This window comes from Carassius auratus, unplaced genomic scaffold (assembly GCF_003368295.1).
Source record: "Carassius auratus strain Wakin unplaced genomic scaffold, ASM336829v1 scaf_tig00025050, whole genome shotgun sequence".
Lineage (NCBI taxonomy): Eukaryota > Metazoa > Chordata > Actinopteri > Cypriniformes > Cyprinidae > Carassius > Carassius auratus.
In genome coordinates, this window is record NW_020525388.1 from 7,824 (window position 1) to 33,313 (window position 25,490).

Consider the following 25,490-nt stretch of genomic DNA (forward strand, 5'->3'; position numbering starts at 1 on the left):
TACATTATTACATTTAGAGTAAAGACCTTAAACCCTGACACAAAGAACAATTTCAACATATTGTTCTACACTGAACTTAATTAATCTTAAAGGGGTCATATGATGCCGTTTGCATTTTTCCTTTCTCTTTGGAGTGCTACAAGCTTTTGTAGATATTCTTTATCAAAGTAAAGACTCCCCCTAAAACAGCTCATTCAAACACGCCCCCACATGTCTACGTCACTTTGGGTGTAAAACAGCCCAAATGTTTACACAAAGAAAGAAGATTGAGTTTCAGTAACCGCAGTTTGTGTTGAAGCAGTCATGTCAGGCAGATGCTGTGTGTTTCTAGGTGAAAGCAAAAGCACTTTAAAAAAAGCACTTGGTCTTCTAAAAGTAGATGCATTTAGGAATCTTTAAGATTACTTACAACAGAACAGCAACGCCTTTTATGGATGACCGTTTCGTGAACCTAGGAGAGGAGGTCATTCTGACTTTGCTACGACAATCTGGCGCTTCTGAATCAGATACTGTAAGTATGTTTTGTTATTAGTTTAATTATTTGCTATTGACTTTAAATGTGGAATTTTGCACGTCGTGTGTGTATGTGTGAGACATAGAGAGCGAGAGAGAGAGAGGTGTCACACAGTGGAGTCAGCTGTCTTAACCGTCCATGGCTTGTGTACTGCAAACACATACGAGCTTCATCAAAGCATGCCAAAATATTCTTTTACACCAAATAAACAAAATAATGATCTTTTAAATAGCATCATATGACCCCTTTAATAATTATTTCATTATTTTGTTTGACAGCCAGGCAAGGAGGGAGAGAGGGAGAGGAAGGAAAGAGTTAAAAAAAAACTAAAAACATAGAGTTTCTTGGCAAGGGGAGGGCAGAGGAACACAAACTGTGGGTGGACCCCTGTGACAATGTCAGGCACCTAAACCCTCCCTGGTCGAAAAACACTAGTACCATGAATGCTTACAGTGGTTAGTACTGCTGTAGATCCAGGAGACTGCTAGTTTAAGTTTAATTCCATCAATAATACAGGCTTACGATGAATAATACCAGGTGGACAAGGACTAGTAGTCTGTTTATTGTAGGTAAAGAGGACTTGTGTCCAGACCCCTGCTTTGCTGTTCCAGACAGAAAAACCCACAACGCCAAGAAAGGAATGTTTAATCCCACACCAGACACTTGGACATGTCCCGACCAGTTTGAGAGAGATGGGTCGTCTGAACCATCACCCCAGACTTTGAGGAAGCCACCTGGGCATCTGAAGTTGGCACGCAGCCTTTCTAAATTAGAATGCGACCTGCTGGCTTCCCCTCATTGTGAGGACGACGGGCTTCTTAATGGCCGGAGCGAACCCCTGTCCAACTGCGCTGCTGAGAGGAAGGAAATGGACCAGATGTCATCGTTTGCCTCTGAATGGGACGAGGTAAGAGCTGATGGACTAACAGCAGAAGAGGTAGAGCATGAGACTTCCTCCCACCAGAGCAGATATGTTACTAGTTTTGAATTCATTCTGTAAGTTACTTTTAACATACACTACCATTTAAAATTTTGGGTCAGTATCATTTTGTTTTTTGAAAGAAATTCAAAAAGATGTGTTGATTGATCAAAAGTGACAGTAAAGACATTTACATCACAAAAGATTAAAAAAACCTTGCTTTTATTTTAAACTTTCTATTCAAAGAAACCTTGAAAAAAAATGTGTTGCGGTTTCATAAAAAATATGAAGCAGCACAACTGTTTTCAACATTTATACTAATAATAAACGTTTGTTTAACAATATAAAAACTTCACAATCGCGGCAAGAAGGAGGCGGGAACTGGCGGACATTTAAATGAAACTTTAATAACCAAATAAACACAAAACAGCGCAACAGCCCCTCACGGATGACTGCCGCGCACAACCAAAAACCAACCACAAAATAAAGCACAGGCCTGTTCCTCTCTCGTCCTTCACTGTCGTCGCTCCTCTTTTGTATCCTTCCGATCTCCTCCATGGGGCTAGAGACGCAGTGGCGCAGGTGTTGCTCATCTCCAATCACTCCACCGGCCTCGCTCCGTTCCCACGGCTCTCGGCCCCGCCCCACTCATCACAGTTTGTGTGCTAGATTATGTCAGTCTTGTCCAAATTATTAAAAATCAAAATCAAATACAGCTTAAAAAGCCAAGAATAGTGATAGAATTTTGGAAAAGATAATATAATTTCAAACCTCGCAATTTACTATTGCATAGTCTTGTAACAATTTCATGGAATTAGTCTGTTATAACATTGATACTGGTAACCTACATTACTTGGGGAAGTGGGGAAGTCATGGCCTAGTGGTTAGAGAGTTTAACTCCTAACCCTAAGGTTGTGTGTTTGAATCTCAAGACTGCAATACCATGACTGAGGTGCCCTTGAGCAAGACACCGAACCCCTGACTGCTCTCTTGGCGCTGCAGCATAAATGGCTGCCCACTGCTCTGGGTGTGTGTTCACTGCTGTGTGTGTCTGCACTTTGGATGGGTTAAATGCAGAGCACCAATTCTGAGTATGTCCTGTCACTTTCATTACTTTTAATTTTATATTTTATATTTTTTTCAGACAAATGCATTTTCCTCCTTCCTTGTAACATTGGCAAAAAGGCCTAAAAAGTCATGTTAACCAAATATGATTTGGTTAATTAAAATAAAGCTGAAATGAAATTAAATAAATATTTAAAAAAAATGTTAAAAAGACAAAAAATAAAAAAAGAATTACAAGTGTTCCTTGGAATCTAACATAATAAAATTACTAGAAATAAAATTAAACATAAATTCAATTATATATATATATATATATATATATATATATATATATATATATATATATATATATATATATATATATATAAGCACATAAAATATTAGTCAAATTATAATATTAATAAAAATGTAACTAGAATTAAAAGAAAAATGCTAACTTAAAATATTAATAAAACTACAAAAGTATGTAAATAATACTAAACACTGGTTCAGAACAAAACATGAGTAAAGGTTGACAGAATTTACATTTTTGGTTGAAAACCAAACCATCTTAAAGAGAGTGAGCCGAATAACAGTAACTGCCATGCTATTTTGCACGAAAAGTAACTTATTGTTTCATTTTTAGAACTTTTATTATGGGCAGTGCAACAATGTAATGTGTTACTTCTAAAAGTAACATTCTTCAGCACTGGTTGTGGGTGGGAAAGAAACTCTAGCAGTGTGTAAGGTTGAGGAGCAAGGGAGGGAGTCTTGACAGTATCAGTGCCAGTGGCTGAATGCTGAACGCTTGGCTGGGCCCATCAGTCCTTCTGCTGCTCTATGCTGGCCACAGTACACAGGGCTAATTGGGCCTTAACTGTCACTCCACATCTTCTCAGGAAGCTTCCCAGGGGTCGGCCCACGCCGCACACACAACTGCTCCCTCCCCTCGCGTCAGACCTTTAGTCATCATCACCACCCCAACCAGTGTAGCACTGCCTTCACACCTTGTGCTAATCACAGTGACAAACACGCATGCTGATTAAATCACTGATTATTGGGGCAATAAGCTGATACTGCTGTAACAATATCTCAACTAAACAAATGTATCAGTTTTTTCAGTAAATATGAAAAAGCCTTAAGCCACCCAAACTTAGACGTTACTTTGATTTTTAATTTTTTAAACCCTATATTGCACTGCTTTGAGTGGCTTAAATAAAACAGCAGTTGATTGCTAAGGTTTTTATGGGTTAATGAAATGAAGTCCAAGACTGAGTGACAGAGGTATGGGATGGAGTGTCCTTTGCTAGTTATCAAGGGAACTCCAGCTAGTGATCGTCACACAAGCAATCATGGATTATAAACCCCCCCAAAAAATACTATATACTCACTAAATATAGTATTGCTAAAGTATTTTTTTAGGTTTATAATCCATGATTGCTTGTGTGACGATCACCAGCTGGAGTTCCCTTTATAACTAGCAAAGGACACTCCATCCCATACCTCTGTCACTCTGTTTTGGCCTTCATTTCCCATAATACTCTGCCCGGATTTATCAGTATTTATTGTTTGCACCTGTGTCTCGTTAATCTGCTCACCCTATATAAACTTGGTTCATTTTTGTCACTGACTGTGAAATCTTGCATGTGACACAACTGTGGTTCTATGCCTTTTATTCTGGTTCTTAATATTCTGCTTGTTTTTCTGGATTACTCTGTTTGCTTCAGCCCTGAATTCTGTCATTGTTTGGACTTATTTAGTTGGACCTCATGACTGTTTTGACAACAATTGTGGATTGTCCCTTTAAAAAACTATTGCACTTTAATCCTCAGCCTTCTTGTCCCTGTGCATTTTTGTGACCTCTTGGATGTTAGGTTTTTAAAATTGTTATTATTATTATTATTATTATTATTATTAAAATTGTGAATATTTTGCTCTTATTTTTATGTTCAGTTAGAATTTAAGTATTTCTTAAATGGTATTAGTATTTCTGTATAGTTTAAAATGTATCTTTTGAATTTCTAGTGTTAGTATTTTTAGTACTTATTGTACTTCTCTAACGTTTGATTTTCATGGTTTTCTTGTGAAACTTATTTTATTTTGAAAAGAGATTGTTTAAAAAGCTTCTAAAAACTGTTAGAAAAAAAAATTGAAATAATTCTAAAATGAAATGATGTTAGAAGAAAAACTAAGTTTGTTTCTAATTTTTTAGTAAAAAAAAATAAAACCTAAATAGTAATAAAGAAAAAAAGCTTAAGTTAAAATCTAAAAAAAATAGTAAAATCTAATTCAAACTATTAATAAAAACTTAATAGTAAAAATAAATACTAAAACAACACTTTTGCTTTGGGGATCTAACTGGTATCTAAGGGGTTGCTAGGCGGTTGCTTTGTTTTTATAGGTTGTTGTTAGGGTTTCTAGGTCATTGCTGAACAGACACAAAAAATGCGGTGGCTTGGCACATTAATATTAAATTGAGTTGTGCAGTCACACGACTGCATATTTCAAGTATTTTACAAATGCTTGAGTTGCATGGATCATCCAGTAAGAATTCAGAATCAAAAATATGTTTTGTAATAAAAACACTTACCACTTCTGGTTCTGAGAAGGATTGTATTTTCAGATTTTGGAGCATGGTTTAAACTGTAGACATAAGCAGTTTAATAGAGCTACTGTCAGGGTGGAGTGTCCTGTTCTCAGAACATCCTGTTTCACATTATATATAGATGACATCTATAAGTCTGAGAGAGGGAGGCAGAAAATGAGAGTGGGTGGGTTTGGAGAAATGACTGAAAGGATGAGGTGGTCCTGCTGTTAACACACCGATATAAACCAATTCAGAGCTGAGTGCTAATATACAGACAGACAGAGCCAACCTGCTGGCACACGCTCACACTGTTCACTTCGCAAAACAGCTGCATCAGCATTTGTGCGTTAGTCACGGTAATGAACGTTCCTCGGACACAACTTCTGAACTGTGTAATCTTTCTGTTGTAAAAAATGTTCTCCTATGCCTGTAACAAGGCAGTTTTCAGTATGGTATCAAGTGATGTGATTGAACTGCAATGTAACTATCATGGCATATGAATGAAAATTATATATTTTTAGTACAGTACCAAGTGCCAAAGTATTAAAGTGGTACAGTATGTTTTTGTGAAAGATTGACAAACTGAAATGCTTGCAAATTTGTATGTAATTATACATTTTACCTTCCTCCATGCACATTTTTAACTTGTCAGTGTGCCTATAGCAGCCCATAGCTCAGTGTGTTAATGTTTCAGCACTTCTGCAGAAATCTTGTTTAAAAATAATTTTGTGTTTGAGTGAGCGGTCAAACATGCTTTCCACAGATGGCAGTATAAATCTCTTCATAATTCATATGCAAACGGAAGATGTCAGGGGGAACACATCTTCAGATGGCAAGTGAAAGATGTGCATGGAGGGAAAAGAAGTGGGCGGCAAATGCTTTCACCTGTCAGAGAGCTTCTGAGACTTTACGGCCCGTTCCACACACATGGCTTGCAATTTCACTGAGCTTTTTTGCAAATTAGCTGCAATTGCCATTCTTTTTTTTTTCTTTTTTTTTTTTAAACCAAAATTGATTTGCATTTACATGAATACAAGAATGCAGGTAGGAGTACAAGTACAAGTAAAAATATTAACAATAAAGCTGCCAATTTAACATGCAGGTAATTATAATCAAACTAATGCATTAAAAGCGTTAAAGCATTTGAGTCGCACGACTTGGTGCTAGTTGCTAAAGATAAATGATGAAAATAAAAATGTAGATTGAATGCTAACTACCCAGTCACTACCTGACCTCATTGTTTTTTTAAATAAAACAATTTAGTATGCATGAAAGTAAGCATTTGTGTTTTACACTATATTGAAACTCTTTCAGTAATGCAGGAACCCTAATTATTTTATTTTATTTTATTTTTGTTTAGTTTATTTAATTGTTTGATTTGCAGTTATTAATTTAGTTAATGAATAAATATTGTAATAAATTAAGTGGTCTGTAAAATTTAATAATTATAATTATTATCATTAATTTTTTTTGACAACCCTATTTCAAAAAACAGTATCTATCTATCAATCTATCTATCTATCTATCTATCTATCTATCTATCTATCTATCTATCTATCTATATATATGTATATATATATATATATATATATATATATATATATATATATATATATATATATAAATGAATATTTTTTTACAACAAGGTATTATGTGTATTATGTGTTCCTAAATTTATTAGTTCATAATATTGACTTCACTGTGAAACTTGATCACTCATTTACACATTTACATATTTGTATCTTCATTCTCCATTCTTAAGAACTGTAAAATGGCAAATGATGTAATTTTCTGAATGAGATCATGTTCCACTGTCACGGTGTCTTTGCTTTATTTGGAGTGGCTCTGTGGTGTCAGCAAGGCATTGGCCATCACTCCAGTCTCTGAAGCCTGTAATCTTGTTACTACTTTGGCACATGGGAGGATGCAGAGCTCTATGAAATCTTTATTACCCCCGACTTCACATTTTCTCAAGCTGTTGGCTTCTACATATTCACTCATTAGGTTGGACATTGTGTGATGTTCCTTATTGCTGTCTCTGCAGAATGAAAATGCTCGCCTTTCATGAACTGTTTTTGGATCTCCATGACCGGAGGCTACGACTGCAATAACTCTCCCGCTACATCTTATGTCTCTGTCTCTCTTCATGTATCTACACTTCAGAGAATTCCTCAAATAATACTTTTTTTTGTTGTTGTCATAAATCTGATATTGGATTATATTTGAATAAAACTAAAAACATAAAAAAAAATGCAAATTGAATTATCATTACTTGAAATAAAATATAAAAAAGTATTATAAATCAGCCGAGTTGCTCTTTAATCTAACTACAACTAAATAGATTAAAGGTTAATGAATGAAAAAAAATTATGTATATATATATGAATAAAAAATAATAAGAACAGCAACATTAACTAAACTAACCTGAACTTTAACTAAAATTAAAGTGAAAATATAAAAATAAAATCTAATTTAAAATATTAATTAAATCATAATAGTATATCAATGTTATTAATGATAATGATTAATAATATTTAATATTATACTTGTTTGAATTTATTATATATGTTATCTAATTAAAAATACCTAGTATGAAATTAAAACAGCATGATTGCTGTACAATATTTCAGATTTGGTATAAAGGAGTTTATACTGATGTATTTTTGTGTCAAGGTAAAAATAGAAAGTAAATTTTACAATATAAAATTTTTCAAAGCAATATGGACATCTGACATGAAACCAACAATATTATTATAAATTCATCTTAATGTCAATTTAAAAGATATTATGAAAGTAAAATGGGTTTAAGACTGCATTTCCAAATAAAACAATAGTGTATGACTTCATTTCATTTTATTTGATGGAAGTTGATCAGTTTTACTTTGGAATAGAATGAACTGTACAGAAAAGGACTTGAAATGTAAAAAGAGTTTATGTAATTTTAGTTATTGTTTAAGCCTGGTTTTTAAAAAATGTCCTGCATTTTTTCAGTGTAAACCGTAAAATGTCTTGACTTCTGAACATGTATGAGGAGATGAAGCATGGCATGAGCATGCTCAGGGATTCTGGGAAGTGTACCATATAACGGCGTGATGATGCATTGTGCATTCTATAGTGGATAGACATGAAAAGTGTGCAGAATTAAGTCAGTGCAGTATGTAGGTTACTTGAGATCGGGAAATGCTAGAGGGGATGTAGCACGTGCATCTGACTGCTCAATGAATCTAAGAGCTTGCCAGCATGATGATAACACAAGCACACAGCAGACAAATTTGCTACACTTTAAATATTACATCAAAAACCAGCGTTTATCTATTTCAGGACTCTTCTAAAAGTAAATTTGATTGGAGAGTAATTGTCAAGCTTTTACACGGTTGAAAAGTGCTCTTATAATGTTTGCTTGTGTTTTTTGTATATCGCTCAGGTTTTTTGCTGGTTTTCACTCTTTAGGAGAAACTCATTCTTCTGCATTTCAGATCTTCTGCGTTGTTGTCTTGGCAAACAACTGTATGAATTATGAATTAAAATCAGTTCTAAGGACGTCAAATGAAGACTAAACTGTCATGGCAGATTACAGCGAAATTAAATATTTAACTGCATTTTAGAAGCCTTCTTTTCTTGATGTTTTATTGTAGATTGAAAGGATCATGAATCTAATTGCTGGCACCGAGATCTCCAAGGAGCATCAACCTGCATCTGAAGGTAAATATAAGATCTCAACAGAATAACTTTGCAAACTGTGTAAACTTAAGGCTAGGGATTTTACAACCTTACTACTTAAAAGCAAAAATAACTGCATGACCATCTTTTTTTTCTGTAGTGCCTAAAAGGTTGTCTTTTTTTCCATACATTGAACATCAGCATAGTGTCCACCTCATTTTATTTTCTTATGTTTTTAATTTCATGTTTAGCTTTTATTTTTATATTTACACCTTTGATGTTCAAGTTTTACTAATTTTATGTGTTGTGTGACATATTAAAAAAATTCTGTTAGTTGCCAAGTCTTCATTTATTGTTTTATTTTATTTCAGCTATATTTTTTTTTAGTTTTTAAAATTTTAGTTTGACATAATTTAAATGTTTGGTGTTTGAACTAACATTATACCATATAAGTCACCTCTAACTATTTGAAATAAATACATTAAATATAATATATAATCTTTTTTTTTTTTTTTTTTTTTTTGCAAAAAATTTGTATTGCCGAATTTTATGAAATCAAAGCTATATAATCTAACAAAACAATGTTAGTAAAGTAGCTGAGAAAGCAGTTAGAAGCAATGCATTTTTTTGTGTTGCATGTTTTTTTCTTTCCTTAAAGGAAACAAATGTGTCTTTTTTGTAAATATAAAATAAATATTAATAGATTTATTATTTAACATTATTTAATTTTAGATTGATTTTATTTGTATTAATATTTTAATATTTTAATATTATTTTATATAAAATATTCTTATACTATTTGATTAGTTCTGATACCATTACTGTACCATGGTGATGCCAAAGTACTTGTATTTTGTACCGTATCATTTACATGATACTTCAAGGTAGTTAAACAGTTATTATGATAGTATATTATATAGTAACTAAAATGATTAGCTACTTTTTACAAAATTAAAGTTGCTTAGAAAGACATTGGAATTATTGCATTATTTTGTGTTGCAAATTGTTTTTATTCTTTACTTAAAAAGGGAAACAAATGTGTCTTTGAAGGAAAATGTATAGAACTTAAGGGGCAAATTAAAGCATTTTCACATTAAAGGCAAAAACATTATAAGATTAATTGTGATTTTAATATATTGACAGCCTGATTATAACCAATCATATTAATATGTCTAAAAAACGAATCCTCTGTGACTGACCACAAAGCTTTGCTTTGGTTGAAGCATCCCTCGGGTCAGAACTATTTCACTAGCGTCTTTAACAACCAGCGGTTTTCTTTTTCAAGCACATGCTCTCACTTTTCACCCCAATTTGGTCTGTGACTGATATTTTTGTACCTGATATTTTGACACCGACACCCTCTGGTACACATTGGGCACCGAGGGCCTACTTTAAAAAGATGAGATCATGATCCATTTACTGTGGCCATCGCAATGATACTCAGTAATTAGGACTTCAAATTCTGTTCTTCTTGAGTGGAGCCCAAAGTAGTTGCTATACGGCGATAGAGCACTATATTTTAATGGACTTTCCTGGGAGAGATACAATTATTTAGAAATTGAACAGCAGAGGATCACTTCTGAGAGACATTGTCCTTAAAACTCTCACGGGAGTTCAGTTGTTTGATAAAAATGCAAGTGTTTTCTGAAATGTTATTTTATCACACAATGTCTGAAATGATTTTATCACACCCCAATTTCTTACCATATCAACATAGGCCATTTTTAAAGTCTACAGTTTACTGAAAGAATTTGATGTGCTCTTAAGAGGGGGACTGGGATATTGGAGTCAGAGAATGGATGTATTTTTCTATATTTCTACATTTCTTTTTGTACGAAATATTTATTTATCATATAAATATAATTTATATATATATATATATATATATATATATATATATATATATGTATATATATATATATATATATATATATATATATATATATATATATATATATATATATATATATACACACATCTTCTTTACAGAGTACTTTCTTATATCATTTACCATGGCATTTACATGTTACTCCAAGGTGCATTGGCATTGTTACTCTGGCATTGCTAAGATTTTTGGCTCCTTTTTGCTAAATTGATGGTGTTTCTCCTCATTTTGCTCATGTTGGATAAAGGTGTCTGCTTGATGAATTAATGTCAGTGTATCTAATGTACATGTAAAAAAAACCTTGGTACCAAATCCATGAGACACCATGTTGAAATCCATTATGGTTGCGTGGCTAATATTGTTGGCCAAAATCTTTGGCTTCGTTTTCTTCTTGGTTTGCTAGTTGTTTTGGATAAAAATGTCTGCTTAATGAATAAAATGCACTTATATCTCTTTCAGAAGTGAGCAATCCTTTTGAGCCTGCAGATGTTTGGATGCAATTTACATATCAAGCCTGATTCAGTGTCTGTATATGAATTACGCGCTGGCAGGCTGACAGTTTGTATGATTCCCCTGCTCTCAGCTGCATGCAGATAATGCCCTACATGCTTGCATGAAGCAGCACTCATGTGTGACACAGAATTAGACCACATCACGCTACACAATATATCGTCTGCACATGAGACACGAGCGCTACAGTTTGATCACGTCTTGAAAATCTGAATTCTGGAATTTGGACTCGGATGTGTCCAATATGAAGGTGGGCACAGGTGGGATTACGTTAAGTGCAGCATGTGCACGGTGCATTTCGTTGACTTAACGTTTAACGTGCAATCCCAGAACCAGCCCCCTCTCCCCACTGGTACAGTGACACATTCATGAATTTAATTCCTCTGATGATTTACCATGGTTTGTGGCTTGGCTACAATTTAATTTTTCATAGAGAGAGTGCAGAGGCTCTGGAAGCACTTAAGTGCGGAGGGGAGAGGGATGAGGCTGCAGGGTGCGCGGTTAGAGGAACAGGTATGTTTTTTTTCCCCTCGTTCTTTCTCCGCTGACTGATCCTGGCACAGTAGTATGTGGTATGGGTTTGTCTCTTGTTCCTTTTTCTATTGGTGTCCTTTCTGCAACAGCAAGATCAGAGAGCCTGCGTGCAATTTTAATCAGTAGGGGGAGCGGGGAATAGATAGAGGGGCAGAGAGAAAGAGTAAGACAGAGAAAAGGGGGTGGGGGGATTGATCGCCTCAGAGAGAGAGAGTGCGTGTATGTGAGACAGATCGAGAAAGAGAGGCATAAAGACGGGAGGGAGGGGGATTTGGGAACGAGCAGAGCGTATATGTCGTGCAGCGGGTCTCAGCATCAGACGGCATATGGCAGCCCTGCAGAGCTCTCGGAAAGGACTCTGTCAATGAGAACTGGGATAAAAAGCAAGTCAAAGAGGAAAGAAAGCCAGAAACGGTGAGGGGACATGATTCGCAGCTAAACTGAATGCATATGAAGATGTCTTTAAGGTGATTACCAGCTGCAACCGATGCGCTACCAACAGCTTTCTAGAGGAGCACTATGTCATTTGGATGTTTTGCTTTGTGAGCGCTGAATGCAGCTGCTGCTGTGACTGATCGTTCCCGGATCAGGGATGCAGCAATCCTTGCCCCCGAGCGCAAGACCCTTAGGAACATCTGTAAGAGGAACGGAGCAAGCAGAGCAGGGGGCTGGGCTGCAACAAGAGGGACCGTGCCATCAACGGGGCTTTCTTATGGGGATATCCATCCATTGTTGGAGCTTACCTTATTTTGGTTGGATCAAGGCTTGGGTGTACCTCGCTTTGAAGGTGTGCTCTGTTCTAGTATGTTAGTCCGACAAGCTGCGTCTAAGCTCGGAGGGACCAGCAGTCTTTGGATTACCGTGACCGGAATGCTGCCTGATCGGGGCCGAAGGACCCTTAGGAACATTTTCTAGAAGAACTGAGCGACTAGTGCAAGGGGGCAGGGCTGCAAACAGAGGGACAGAGCCATCAACGGGGTATTTTTTTTTTTTATCAGTTGTTCCAACTGGATCAAGGCTTGGTTTTACCTGGTTTCGATGGTGCATTCCATTCTGGAATCTTAGCCTGGCAAGGTGCATCTAAACTCGGAACGTCCAGGAGTTCTTGGATTACCATGACCAGAACCCTACTTGATTACAGACTGCTTGGGGAAGTGGTCAAATCGGCTACTTTCTAATGGTGGGAGGGGATACTCATCAGCAACTCAATGACAGGAAGAGAAAAATGGGAAAATTTGCCATGAAGATCTTTCCAAGGACAAGCTGGCATCAAACAAGGCTTCTGGTGGCATTGTGGTGGACTGTTGATCAATGAGTGGGAATGATTGGTTTGAGGATCTATGACTGTTGTAGCAAACGCACTGACATTGGTATTCTTACTCTCCAGCTGTTCTTAGGGCTTTATTAAAGGGTTTTGCTTCCAATTTCAAGGACAAGTCTGTTTTATCCAGCCTTGTATTGTAGAGTGGTGTTTATTTCATATGGGCAGAGCAGGGACAAAGCAGGGTGCACTTTCCTGCAACTTCCTAGTAGCTTCTTGTAAATCTCTATATTTTGCTGCAAGCCAAAAGCTCTTGTTGAACTTTTATGAACATCCTGTCTGGGCAAAGTGCTGACATTCCTCTTTGTGATCATTTGAAGCAGATATAGAAAAGCTGTTTAGACGTTGCTTTGTTTGTTTGCCTCTTCTTGAGGAGCAACACCAAATTTCCCCTAATAATTGAGTCCTTTATTTTACACTCTTCTTTAAAGGACTACCTGTCAAGGTCTACCTCCATACCCCATCAGCCTCGGCTCTCATCTCCATTGCACTGAGGGCTTGTGGAGGAATCTCCATTATTAGTTCATTCTGTATATCTGGGGCCCTGCGTCCAGCGGAGGCCCATTGCTCAAGCCTGGACACTGCCTTGCTGTTGCTGCTGCTGCCCTCAGCTCTGTTGGCCAAAGATGATGTGGCAGTGCCACATCTCGGCCTCCGAGTGCCGCTGCTACAGGCTAAACGGTTTTTCTCTGCTCAAACGCCATCCTTTGTCGGCAGATGCAGCTGGGAGCCGCGTGCTGGAGCAGTCAGTGGGGGAGTGGTTGGAACACGTGGGCTTTCCTCAGTACGAGAGCAAACTGCTGCTCAATGGCTTTGATGATCTGCGCTACATGGTGAGTGGCTTTTGTGTGTGGGGATTGATTGACACAGCAGGTTGGTCATGGGATGTGGTGAGTTGGAAATAGGATAAAAATAAACTTTTTTGTATCCTCGATGTAGATTCAATGCATTATGTTTCTTTATTTTTATTATGTTTTATTATTCTGTGATATTTAATTGCTATAATGGAATAAAATCCCAAATTCTTACTTTTAAAATTGAAACAAAAATATCTTAACATTTTATTTCCAAATAAAAGGATATTTTCTTTTAAAGGGTAGCCTACTTGCCATATTAAGCATTGCTTTGCATTTTGAAATGCTATACGCCACGTAACAATATTTTAAACCTTATTTGTTTTTATAAGTGTTGTATAATTATTGATTAATTTTTATGATCTAAGAATACAATAAATATTTATTTATTTAAAACATTTAATTTTAAATATTGCAGGACTATCTAAGTGAACTGCAGAGCACTTTTTCAAAGTGATGAAAAAGAAATTGTTATTTAATTTCAGTCACAGTACCTAAAATATAATTGTGTATAAATAGATAAAGTCTATTGGATGAAAATGAATGGTATATTTAAAGTTATCATATTCTGTAGATAGATAGATAGATAGATAGATAGATAGATAGATAGATAGATAGATAGATAGATAGATAGTCTATGCATGTTTAAATTATGTTTATTGCCACTATCATGCAACACTTGGTTGTTCTTGTAAACGTAAATAAAGCAGAAACAAATGAGAATATGCATATATTCAGGGGAGTAACGTGATGGAAGATGAGGACCTTCAGGAAATTGGCATCACCGACCCAGGCCACAGAAAAAAAATCCTTCATGCAGCGAAAAGCCTTCCAAAGGTAGTGTGTTTCAGTCCCTAAATAGCATTTGGACACTATGTGTGAAACCAAGTGCCGTTTATTTTTAAAAGGGTAGCACACTTTTCAAGCACACATATCATGCACTTCCACTTAAAATGACCTTGGGACTGGTTGGTTAAAAGTCATTGCAAATATATCTCAGAAAAGTGACGTTATAGCTCTTAAAAAAAGATTTAGTTTTGCACTTGGTTTGATATTTTGTCACATCACATTCAGACATTTTACGTGTTACTTAAGTGCCCAAATGTCCCTCCTGGCTTCTCAGAGTGAGTGATATATGCTATGCAATTTTAATTTGAGACTTTGAGAATGTATTTTCTCCTCCTTTAGGTGAAAGCTCTGGGGTGTGACGGCAGCACCTCTCTGTCTTCATGGCTGGAAACTCTAGGTCTTGGAGAGTATCTGCACAACTTCTTGTCTAGCGGCTACCGAACCCTGGACTGCGTGAAGAACCTGTGGGAGCTTGAAATTGTTAACGTAAATGTGCTTTTTATGCTGGTGTGAACTTTTGTGTTACGTGCGTACTGTGATCTGATGCACTGACATTTTTTCCCTATGCAGGTGTTGAAAATTGGCCTTCTTGGTCACAGAAAAAGAATCATAGCCTCGATAGCAGAGCGACCGTATGAGGAAGCACCTTCAAAATCCAACCGCTTTTCCCAACTCAAGGTAACTCATATAATTTAGCATCATTTAAGCCCTAAAATGAATTTAAAATTTCAATGCATGATAAAACAACAAATAGGTTTTACCTTGCTAATGTTTATCAGATTCAGGACTTGTTGTCTCAAAATACGTCACCGCTCAGTTATATGGATCCGTACACCAGTCGCTCCATGGATATGTTGTTTCCGCTGGGAGAATCAGGCAGAAAGAGCCGAGCGTTGGATCAGGATGGCAGTATTTCCCTTCGCTCCTTCGGTGAAAGATCGCGCTCCCATGTAAGCACCTCTGTGACTAAGACCACTGTGATTATAATGACTCCTTTCAAGTAATGAATCACATCTGAGTCATTCTGTGATAAATGTTGCAAACCGTGTCTAAGATAGTTCTACATAACATAATAAAAAAATAAATCTTCTTTTTCTTTATTTTCCATTATCAGGTTTTACTAATAATGGAATTTTTATTATTTTTATTATTTATTGTTTTTATTATTTTTTATTAATTTTTATTATTTGTTTTTATTATTTGCATTTTTATACATTTTTGAGTTATTTTAGTACATAAAGGTAAACTAAATTAAAATGAGAAATTGTTCCTTTGCAACTAGCTGAAATAAAAATAGTATATAATATAGTTTTTTTAGACCTAAGTAACAGAAAACAAAAAGTATTGCTTATAATTTAAAATATTTTTATTCTTAATCTTTAAATAACTGTTTTCTCTTTGAAGAAGCTTCTGATTTTTGTCAAATTTGTCTAAAATTCTGAACATTTCTGATCAGTTGTTTTGGTGTGTGCTATTTTTAATACTAAAAGTGAATTTTTCGTGAAACATATTAAGTAATGTTTACGATTTATTGTTTAATGTTACTATTTATTTTTGTTTCCACATGCTCTCTAACAAATGAGTTTAACCGGTTATGAGGTCTTTGTGAAGAATTCATTCTTGAATAAATGAATGAATGAATGAGATATTTCTATGGCGCTTTCTTGTGTATTGCTGAGAGAGAGCCAATTCAGTGGATGGGGATTATTAGGAGGCCATGATTGACAAGGGCCAGTGGAGTGTATTTGGCCAGGACACTGAGGTTACACCCCTACTCTTTACAAGAAGTGCCATGGGATTTTTAATGACCACAGAGAGTCAGGACCTCAGTTTAACGTCTCATCTGAAGAACGGATGATTGTGCACCACGGGACACACTAACACAGTCTGAACACCACATAACACAAATAATTCATAATTCATAAATCATTTTTGAATAATTGAAACTCATTGTTTTTAAATTAATGGAGAAACAATATTAAAATGCTGCAAAATGCCATTAAATATAACTCCACTTTGAATATAAATATACAGTGTGTCTTTTTTTAGTTGACTCAGACTGCACTTTTTTGTTTTCCATTAGGACCGTCATGTGGATCGACATTCCCGTCTAAGTATTCGCCCTTCCAGCCACTCTGCCACATACACCACAGTCTCCACCTGGCACCATCACCCTGAGAAACTCATCACCGAGTCCTGCGTTTATGAGGCTAGAGTAAGTCGTTTCCCTGAGGATTTGTCAGTTTATACACTTCACAATCTAGACTTATGACACTTTTACTGATAGGAATGGATTGCATCTGAAGTAAATACATAAAAATGCAATATTTCAAAAGGAATAGTGCACCTATAAATTAAAATTTGTTGAGAATTTATGCATACTCAGGTTATCCAAGATGTAGATGAGTTTGCTTCTTCATGGGAACAGATTTTGAAAATGTAGCATTCCATCGCTTGCTCATCAGTGGATCCTCTGCAGTGAATGGGTGTCGTCAGAATGAATGATAAATACATCACAATAATCAAAAGTAATCCACACAACTCCTGTCCATCAGTTAACATCTGGAGAAGTGAAAAGCTGTGTTTATTAGAAACAAATCCATAATTTTGTACTGTAATAATATTTCATGAAATTGTAATTTATTTTATTGTTTATATTTTATATTAATTATATATTTTTACTATTCCTCCCATGTAACATGGGTACATCAACTAAGTGAATAAATATACATTTCTGACATTCTGAACAGTATTTAGGGTCTGTGATCATCCGAGACCTACGAGGAATTGAATCTACACAGGAGGCCTGCGCTAGAATAAGGGTACACACACACACACACACACAGACACACACATAATTATATATATATATATATATATATATATATATATATATATATATATATATATATATACTGTATATACATAAGTCAGTATGCTATTATTTAATGTCTTAAATTGTTTTGTGAAAAAATTATGAATTCTTGCCTTCTAATGTTTTCCAGAAATCAAAGGATCACCGGAAAGGTCCCGTCATAAAACTGAATATCACCTACAGAGGAGTCAAATTTGTTGATGCAGCAACCAAGGTAGGAGGAGTTATCTAGGTGACGGCCAATACATACCGTCACTTAAGTCAACATTGGTTTCCTTTAGTGTAAACCAGGAGAATTCGACTGTTTCACATTACTAGTGGTGTCTGCTAAGCCATCACTATCAGAGTTAAGATTTGTAACAGGACAGTACCCTGTCCTGCACTATTTGTGGCACGGACATGAATGATAGATTAAGGTTATATATGGTTACATCGGCTTGTGTGGTTATGAATTAGTGAAGTGCTCATGTTTTTAGCAGATGTTCTAAAATTGTGATGGACTCTCTGGATATTTTTGTACTGTTGCAGGTGATGGTTGCAGAGCATGATATCCAGAACATCTCGTGTGCGGCCCAGGATCCGGATGATCTCTGCACATTTGCTTACATCACAAAAGATCTGAAGTCTGGTTACCACTTCTGCCATGTCTTCACTACAGTAGAAGTGGTGGGTGCTGTTCATATCTGCTGTTTTATAGGCGAACCGATTAGGGTTAACAGAGAATAGGTTTCTTCATGTCAACAGGAAAACATATATTTATTTTTGATATTATTAACTTTTATTTCTTTTATATATATATATATATATATATATATATATATATATATATATATATATATATATATATATATATATATATTAAGGTTGTCAAGGTGTTTTCACCAATTTTTTATTACGTTTTATTTTTTAATTAATTTAATGTAATTTTTTTATCTTATATGCAGTTTTACTATTTTTAATTAGATAGATAGATAGATAGATAGATAGACAGACAGACAGACAGACAGACAGACAGACAGACAGATAGATAGATAGATAGATAGATATTATAGTATTATTTATCTCATTTAATTTATTTCTGACGTACTGAATTGAATCTACACAGAATATTAATGTAATTACATTTTACATGAAATCTACAAGATATAAATTATATATTTAATTTAAGTTTTTTTTTTTCAAATGTATTATTTGTTTCTGACACTGAATTTACACAGGATTTTAATTTCATTTTTAATTTATTTGATTTTTTTTGCCCTTATCTCTCTGACCTTTGTAATAGATTCAGTGTACTCTTTTATGTAAATGAGCTGTGTTGTGATTGGCTGTCCTCTTGACATGAGAAAACAAGCAACACTTACAGGTTGCAGTTTGACTGTCAGGTCCAATATAGTTTTCTCTGCTGCCTTTTATAGTCTTACTGAAAGTGAAGACACATATTGTGTAATTATTTATTGACTCAGCTAATGGCTGTTCCCCGTACAGACACAGACCTATGAGATCATCCTGACGCTGGGACAGGCGTTTGAGGTGGCATATCAGATGGCTCTCCAGGCACAGAAGGCCCGTCGTCACAGTTCATATGCTGGCCCAGCCTCCGAAAACATAGAAACCAAGACCACCAGGCCCACCTCTCAGTCCCGCAACAGTATGCGCCGCTCCACCGTGAGTATGAGTTCAGCTCATGATTACTTTAATTGATTACTTCAGAAAATTGTTCTCCCACAGTTTGTATTGCACTTACAATGGAGTTCAAATGTGCAGCTTATGTGTTTGTGTTCAAATAAACTTCTTCTGATTCTGTACAAAATTGTGTTTCAGAATTGGGTTTGTAATGTTGTCTAGTGGGATGTAGTTTGTTCTACGTAAATGTCCCATATTAGTATCCTTGTGCATACTGTGTGAAAATTACCGGTCTGTTTAATGCTAATAAGTCTTTTCACTAAAATGTATTGCAAAGCATTGTCCTCCATTATAAAATGCATCACTCTAAACACAATTTTTGCTTGCTTATACAAACTGTGGGATGAGTCAAAATGATTTTCTGTGTTTATCAACAGCTTGTCACAGATGCTTTTTGTTGAAAATACCCAGAATCGATAGACTTCAATCAAAGTTAATGTCATGTTTAATGAGTGATTCAAATTTCTCAAGGTTTTTTCTAAATGTCTTAAGGTCCTTCATCACAGATTGTTTTTACAAAGCATTATTTTCTGGAGTTTATATATTCTCATTTACACAGCTGCATTTGCATTTATGTCAGTTTAAATATGGCATCAACTCTAACGAAAGTCAGTTTTAATCACAGCACAAGCTTAATTCCTATTTGTGTCCAGTTTATTGTGGGATTGATTTTTAATAGCTTAATTTTTTGATGATTTTAAGTGTTGATTAGTTTCAATTCATGGGTCATTTCTATTCTGCAATACCGTCTGAACTTTTACGCTTGTGTTTCTAGTAAACGATAGCAAATGTTCAGACATTGGTTTTGGTCAAGTGCAAACTTTATTAAATATGATGCAATTATTTACAGATTGCAAGACAATAAACATGATGGAAATGAAGAGCTAATGTTATCCATTGTTGATTAATGGATGTAAAAGTTGAAATCGTACTCATTTCTGTAATATCAAGCTGGATTGAATGTTTTAGAGTGAGACAGCAGATATAAATAAATCGCCAAAAACATTCCCTAGAAAACATATTGATTAGAAAAGAAAGAAAAATGAAGAAATGCCAAGAATAGTTTTGAATACGTTTTCATGTTAAAACATCTAAAACCAAGTTAGTGAAATCATTTAAAATTCCCCTTCATGTTCAAATGTGATAAAAGATCATATGATTTCCATCTTTAAAACTGTTCTTTATTAAGACATATATATGAATGTGTGGTAATAATGTAATGTATTATAGGAATGACCCACATGATCCATGGAACAGGTTTAGTTGTGTCAAAGAGGTGTCACCTCCAGTCCCAATGTGACCCTGGAGCACAAAAGCAGTCTTAAGTCGATGGGGTATATTTGTAGAAATAGCCAAAAATACATTGTACGAGTCAAAATTATTGATTTTTCTTTTATGCCAAAAATCATTAGGATTTTAAGTAAAGATCATGTTCCATGAAAATATTTTGTACATTTCCAACTGTAAATATTTTAAAACTTGATTTTTGATTAGTAATATGCATCGCTAAGAACTTCATTTGGACAACTTTAAGGGCCATTTTCTCAATATTTAGATTTTTTTGCACCCTCAGATTCCAGAAACCATACATCAATTGAAATATTATTTATTCAGCTTTCAAATTAATGCTGAATAAATTGACCCTTATGACTGTTTTTGTGGATCAGGGTCACACAGTATATGTCTTTATTTTGTTGCCGTAATCCTGTAATCTCTGTGCTTCTGCCCGGTTCTCCTTCCCAGGGTGCACCTGTGCTTGAATGCTGCTGCTGTTACTGTCACACGTGCTCCACCCACCGCCCCTCCTACCTCCCGCTGCCCTCTATCAGCCCTGGAGTTCAGGTTCTGCTCTCTCTCTCTCTCTTCCTCACATTCCAGCACTCTTCTTCCTGCTACGGTCTCTGGTTTTCTCTATCTTCCCTGCCACTTATTCACTTTACTAATTTTCCTGTTACGTTCCCAGTTTTCCCTGTTATCCACCTATGTTTCCCTCCCCCATATACATTTTTGGTTGACACTAGCAACGGGTCACAACTTAAAAATGTGGTATGAGTAAAATCGTTTAAGGAGTTTAAAGGTTGCAATCATGTACAAAATCCAAGGATGAGAATATGTTGTGTCATTGGCAAATTCTTGCTTTGGCCTGAGGATGTGCTCGACATGTCAACAGAATAAATATAGGTTTGTTTAAACGAATCTCACAAAACCTGTCAAGAACATACCTGTCCGGATGATATTTCACTCCAAAAGCAAATAAGAAATTTATTTTTTCATAAAAGTAATTATGCCTTTGTTGTAAACATTGAATTGTTTTGCATTGCGACATTATTTTGAAGACAATTAAGAATGAATAAAATGGCAATTTACTATTATATGTGCGTATACATTTTTTATTTATTTTAGTATTTTTACTTCATTTTAGTGAATTTAATATTACTTAATCCTAACAATAAGACAAATTACTATGGTTATTAAAAATGTGTGCATAATTGTATTGTGCACAAAATAATGTCACAGTCCAAACTCTCGTGGATCGTAGGCTTAATTTTAATGTTTGCAAAATGTAATTTCTAAATGGATCTTGGAGTGAAATGTGACCCAGACATGTTTTCGGGGGAATTATTCAGTTATACTTCACAGATCACTATATGGTACTTCAATTGGGTTCACCATGCTGGAGTAATGTCTTCAAAATGACCAGAAAACAACATTTCATAAAGTGGAAGCAAAAGTTTGTCGCCTAACAATGTCATTGAGAGGACTTTTCAAAAACAAGTATTGCATTTTAAGCAATACTTAAAATGTTGCGTCAGCAGCAACATTGGAGACAGCTATCCTACATTTACACTTTGTCAAATTCAAAACGTTCACTTTTTTTTAAAACGACTTGAAATGACAGTATCAGGCGACCTCTTTAAAACAACGCTATTTTTAGATTGTGTGCAAAACTCAATTCACGAATCCATTCATCTGTTAACTTAGGCAGATAGACTGAGCTTCTGTTTGTGAATAAACGCTCAAACCATCATCAGGTCCAGATATCAGTGTTGTTGTCTGTGGTTGATGGTGTTCATCCTCAACGGTCATCTCCTCACTTGTGTGAAATGTGGGTTTCCGTTGGCTGCCATTCTCTCCTGCCAGTCTCACTCCTCGCTCCTGCTTCTCCGGCAGATCGACCCTCTGGAGCCGGAAATGGACCTGCAGTCCCTGGGCAGCACCAGTTGGCTCTACCGAACCACGGGAAGTCCTCCAGGCCTTCGAGTAGCACCAAAGTATGAGACCACAGTATTTTGAAGCAGGGCACGGCCAATTCCTTGTCCAATCCCGCCTGCTGCCCTATTTCAACCCCAAAACCTCGAGTGCCCTGTGCCTTCTCACTGTGATTTGTAGCCTCCCTCAGGGCAAGACTTACTTCCCACTCCAGTCTCGACCCCGGCCCTTGCCTGCATTGCTCTCTCGGAGAGCCGTATGCCCCCACCTTCCCTTTTTGCCGTATTGACCGATGAACAATTTCTGGAATCCCTGGATTTGCCGTATAACCAGCCTCCTCTAACTCTTCCGTCATGGTCCGAAATCGCCCTCTGAAAGCTGCCCTATTTTATACATTACGCTGAATGTTTACGGTTCGGTCCCTCGTATCAGAGGGTTCTCTATCAGAAAACCTCCGAACTTGACTCGAACACTTGTAGCATTTCTACATCACATCTGGGATGGACATGTCAGCGGAACTTTATTAGAAATGAAGTAGATCCATGAACTCTCTGCCTGCAACACGCAATACTAGAACTGTTTTTCAGTTTACACGATCATGAATGCAACGCAACGCAGCTTCCCATCGCCGCTCGTCCAACCCTGTAGCACTAGATTACACCCGCCACCCCTCAGTTCTTTCACGTTGGGTCTGTCATCTCAAATCACATCCAGTGCTTCCTTTTGTCTACCAGGCATCTGCAGCTCTGTGGCCCTCGGAAGAAGAGAGCGTTTAGAGGTTTGGAATTGAAATGCAAAACGGTATTAATGGGAAGAGTAGAATACAGCCCAAAGAAAATGGAATAAACCAAGACAACATTGCATTCTGTTTTCTCGTTGGAATTTAATTGTCATTTAAATCTAATAAGGGAATCCATTTGGTTTCGTAAAGTTCTATATTTGTAACTTTACATTGTTAACCATCACATAGTAAGTGTGTGTATAACCTCTATGTTCATTTTGTGATTGATGATTTGTTCTGTAAAATTGTTTACCTCTGAGATTTTCCACTACAAAGTAATTTGCAGAGAGTATTTTGCGTAGACATAAAAATAGTAAATGTTACTACTTTCAGTTGCTAAAAAAATTCCCACAGTGACAATTGTCTTAGAGAGAAAGATAATGAAGCCAAGAAAAGAAAAAGCACTAAGAAAAAAAAGGCTTATGCATATGTGTGGACAATGTACTGAAAGTTTTGAAAACCACTCTAAGTTTGCGCCACTTTGTTAATTCACAAAAAAAAAAAAAAAACTTGTGTATTAGACATCTGCCTGTTTTTACTTTGGCTAAATGGCACAAGTCAATTTTACATTCTTGATGTTTTATGCGTTGTCTTGTTTCATGTTCCACGTTCACACTGCGGCTAAGTACGATTTTTTTTTCACTCATAGTTTTAAAGGAGTAACAACCACATTTGTAAACCAAATCACACACAGAACATTTAAAGGGACAGTTCACACAAAAATTTGTAATCCTATCATCATTTACTCAACCTCAAGTTGTTCCAAACCTGTATGATTTTCATTCTTCCGTTGAAAGCACAAAAGAAGGATATTTTGTTGCTAGCAGCCCAGTGGACTTCCACAGTATGGAAAAAAATATACAATGAGAAGTCAATGGCTGCCTTTAACTGTTTGGTTTGCTAACATTCTTTCAAAAGATATATTTAGTTCAACGGAGAACATTTTATTTTATATATAATACATAGATCAGTGTTTATAACCGTTGTTGCTATGGTGAACCTTGTCAGGCATTTTGCATTCAGAAAAGACTCCTGGTATTTCGTACACATACAGAATGATAATTCAGGAGATTAATTTCTATTTAAACGCTGTTGTTGCTTCCCCAAAACATTGCAGTGTGACATGGCTGTTTTTTATCGTGTGGAAAGGACCGTTCGCTTGAGGTTGATTCTGGATGTTAAGTTACTTCTGAACTGCACTGTTTGTCTCTCATGTCTGGTTTTATGGAGTTATCTGTTAAAGTTGTGCTAATTTTTGTGACTGTGTTGCACATCCTCAACTTCCAGACATCACAATCATCCTCACTCATTAACAAACATCGTTTGCCATCGTTTTGTCCCATTTCCTAAATCAAGATTGCCAAAGAGGCTAACTCAAGATTAATTTCACTTATGATGTCACATCCTGTAATGTGAACTTTGAGTATTACTTTCAGAAATGCTGTATCACATTTTGAATATTTACAATTTAATTAGCAGTCCTGTCTGGGCTCTGACAACTTTATAGAGATTTTAGAGCGTTCCCATTTCTGAATTCATATATTTTTCCTTGTGTAGCTGACTCCACCTTTCAAGTTTCCGGACACCAAGGTGTGAATTGAAGGGGACTCAGGTGAAACTTTATGTGTGAGTCCAAATGAGGAAGAAATTGAGTGAGTATGCAAGAGAGAAAGAGAAATGCAAAATTAGCACTTAACTGCCGTACCAAACAGACTGTCCAAAGTGTCTCCTACTGCAAAAATAAACTTGAATACGGACATTACTCAGCCGATAAACAGATTTGCTGGTGATGAGGAAATGGACGTTACACATCGATAATAAAATATGAATCAGCATGATATTCAGTTTGACTGATTCTCACAAAGCAATGTCATATTTCACCCCAACATCAAAAGCAAGATGCTTGAAGCAAATTAATCCCTGTTTTCAAGACTATTAAGATTGTTTGCATTGCAGGCATTCATTTCTAGAAACACTTTGCTGGAAAATTCTGTAACATGGGCAGAAAACATTATAATTACTGTATTAGAATCAGCATGAATTAATATAGTACAACCAAGACGAATACTTAGAAATTGTACTCTATTTAATTATTTTCTCAGTATGGAAAACAAGCATTTTGGGTTGTAATTTGCTTAATTTCATGAAAAATCCTAAAAATAGGTTTTGTTTGCTTCTTATTTTTGATTTGGGGAGAAAGGTGAAGTTTTTTTTCATGAGATTCACTCATTTATGTTATTAAAAGCAAACAAGCAGAAATTTGT

At 35.8% G+C, this 25,490-nt stretch overlaps 1 protein-coding gene across 2 annotated transcripts; it reads left to right on the forward strand.

The window, feature by feature from the left end:
- Positions 1 to 443: 443 nt before the first annotated feature.
- LOC113078268 (ankyrin repeat and SAM domain-containing protein 1A-like) lies at positions 444 to 25,130 on the forward strand. Of its 2 annotated transcripts, XM_026250596.1 has the most exons (14): positions 444 to 1,421; positions 8,700 to 8,766; positions 13,692 to 13,807; positions 14,567 to 14,665; positions 15,017 to 15,163; positions 15,248 to 15,355; positions 15,457 to 15,627; positions 16,761 to 16,892; positions 17,428 to 17,499; positions 17,683 to 17,766; positions 18,081 to 18,218; positions 19,038 to 19,217; positions 20,979 to 21,077; positions 24,784 to 25,130. In XM_026250596.1, the coding sequence occupies exons 1-14, from the start codon at positions 1,038 to 1,040 to the stop codon at positions 24,820 to 24,822; spliced, it is 1,836 nt and encodes a 611-aa protein (XP_026106381.1). In that variant the 5' UTR covers positions 444 to 1,037; the 3' UTR covers positions 24,823 to 25,130. The 2 variants fall into 2 exon arrangements, with proteins under 2 accessions (XP_026106381.1, XP_026106382.1); XM_026250597.1 differs by lacking the exon at positions 20,979 to 21,077 and having other exon boundaries at positions 445 to 1,421.
- The last annotated feature ends 360 nt before the right edge of the window (positions 25,131 to 25,490 follow it).

Coding starts and splice junctions, on each gene's coding strand:
- LOC113078268 (XM_026250596.1), top strand. CDS start 1,038: ATGAATAATACCAGGTGGACAAGGACTAGTAGTCTGTTTATTGTAGGT. Junction 13,808..14,566: donor TTGATGATCTGCGCTACATG/GTGAGTGGCTTT, acceptor GCATATATTCAG/GGGAGTAACGTGATGGAAGA. Junction 15,628..16,760: donor GTGAAAGATCGCGCTCCCAT/GTAAGCACCTCT, acceptor GTTTTCCATTAG/GACCGTCATGTGGATCGACA.